The sequence below is a fragment of the Akebia trifoliata genome, chromosome 5, assembly GCF_017979445.1.
Source record: "Akebia trifoliata isolate Shusen 1 chromosome 5, ASM1797944v1, whole genome shotgun sequence".
NCBI lineage: Eukaryota > Viridiplantae > Streptophyta > Magnoliopsida > Ranunculales > Lardizabalaceae > Akebia > Akebia trifoliata.
Genome location: NC_141379.1, coordinates 6,154,408 through 6,156,346, shown reverse-complemented (window position 1 = coordinate 6,156,346; position 1,939 = coordinate 6,154,408). Strand labels below are relative to the sequence as shown.

Here is a 1,939-nt window from a genome sequence, read left to right as displayed (position 1 = left end):
TTGGCCAAGACCAGCTCCCTGGCTTCCTGAACAACCGTTTCAGATAAAATGAGCTTATAAGTGAGAGAAGCAGATACGACTCTCTTGTTCTCTCTCTGCCTGGAGAGTCTGATGGCTTTGATTAAATTTTTTTTTTTCCTTTAATCAGGTGGAAGCCAGATTGTTGAGGAAAGATTTCTAACAAGTCCAATTTTACAGGTAGGATTGAAGCACAGAATCGATTTCAGTTCGAAACCCTAATAGAAACATCTTAGTTTCATCAGAATTTGACCTCCAGGTGCAGTCAAATCTTTTCCCCTTAATTTCAGATTTTGGATTTGTGGGTTTTTATCAGAAATCGATTTTATTGTCTGGGTTTATCTTCAAATGGTCTATTTCCCTAGACCGATATCGGCCTGCAAGACCTTTGATCACCCCACAAACATGGCTAACCCTTTGAATTTAACCGACCAATTTTATAATTCAAAGCAGAATCATCAAATCCAGAGAAACAGAAGGCAACCCAATTCAATAAACCCCATAAAGGTTCCACCTTGCAATCGATCTCAAACGTCCGCAATCGATGTTGTAATCTTTATTGCTGTTATTGGTGCTATTGGGTTTTTGGTATTTCCCTATATAAAGTTGTTCGTCAATGGAATTGTTGAAATTGGTGGATCAACTATTTTGATTCTGAAATATGAAATTTATCGAGCCCCGGTGGTCTATTTGTCTCTAGGACTTAGCGTATTCTTTGCAATTATGGCTGCTTGGGGAATTTCTAAATGCACAAGCAGGAAATGTGGTAACCCAAATTGTCGTGGACTTCGTAAGGCAGCGGAATTTGATATCCAGCTTGAGACGGAGGAGTCCGTGAAGAACTCTTCGACATCTTCTTGGATGAAAGATGGAGTTGGGAAAGGGTTGTTTCAATTATCTCAAGAACACCATAGAGAATTGGAAGCGGAGCTTAGGAAGATGGCGCCGATCAATGGGAGAGCAGTCCTTGTGTTTAAGGCGAGGTGTGGGTGCTCTGTTGGTGGAATGGAAGTTTCGGGACCGAAGAAGCTTCGGAAGATTAAGAAGTAGGGTGAACATGGTTTGTAGTTGATAGAAAGGAAATTCATTATGGGGTTAGTTTCATCACATCATCGTCAAGGAGAATATTGCTTTGAATCTCGATTTCCTTTTAATTATACCGTGTTTAAATAAGTGGATGACAATAAACTTGTAAGGATTATTTATAATGGCAATATAAGCATTGGTTCTTTTTTTATCTATAAGCATTGAAATCCAATGTTACCCTTGGCACTTCTACTTTAGGTATTTTTGAACTTTGTATGGCTGTGTTACCATGTTTGAATTTTCAGAAGTTGGCATGCCAAACATACACTTGGCACCCGTGTCACGTGTCCAGGTAACACTGTTCTCATTAAATCCCTCCAAGGGATCCAAATTCCAATTCTTGTCTTAGTTGGAGTATAAGCATCATTTCTTTCTTTATCTCTGCAGAATTCTTTTGATTACTTTTTTTTTTTTTCTTTCTATCAATTCTAGTTAGTTTGTCAAAATTACATTCTATGCCGAAGAAATATTAAATGGATTCCAAGTTCTTAATTTAATCTCTGATTTTAGTTCATTATTTTTTTTAATATATGTTGAAGTATTTAAGATTAGAACAATAACCAATAATTAATTAGTATGACTAGGTTGATGAAAAGTGAACACTTACAAATATATAAACCAACTCTAATCCCTTGTGTACATAATAAAAGTTGGTTTTGCAACAATTTCAACTCATAGAGCATAGATTCTTCACAACACCAAAAGCAGAACAATCGAATAAAGTGTTGGCCTCTGCTTTGAGCCATGTTGAAGATGCAAGAAGCCTTCTTCTTAACAACCTTTGCCTTATACTAAGGCTGGAAGTTGTTCACTCTTAGAGGCTTGCACTTAGCTT

The 1,939-nt window shown here is 37.1% G+C and overlaps 1 protein-coding gene across 1 annotated transcript; it reads left to right on the top strand.

Moving 5' to 3' along the window:
• Positions 1-1,255, top strand: LOC147401262 (Ribosomal protein L34e superfamily protein). Its single transcript, XM_086442471.1, has one exon. The coding sequence runs from the start codon at positions 367-369 to the stop codon at positions 1,066-1,068; it is 702 nt and encodes a 233-aa protein (XP_086298597.1). The 5' UTR covers positions 1-366; the 3' UTR covers positions 1,069-1,255.
• Positions 1,256-1,939: the final 684 nt, after the last annotated feature.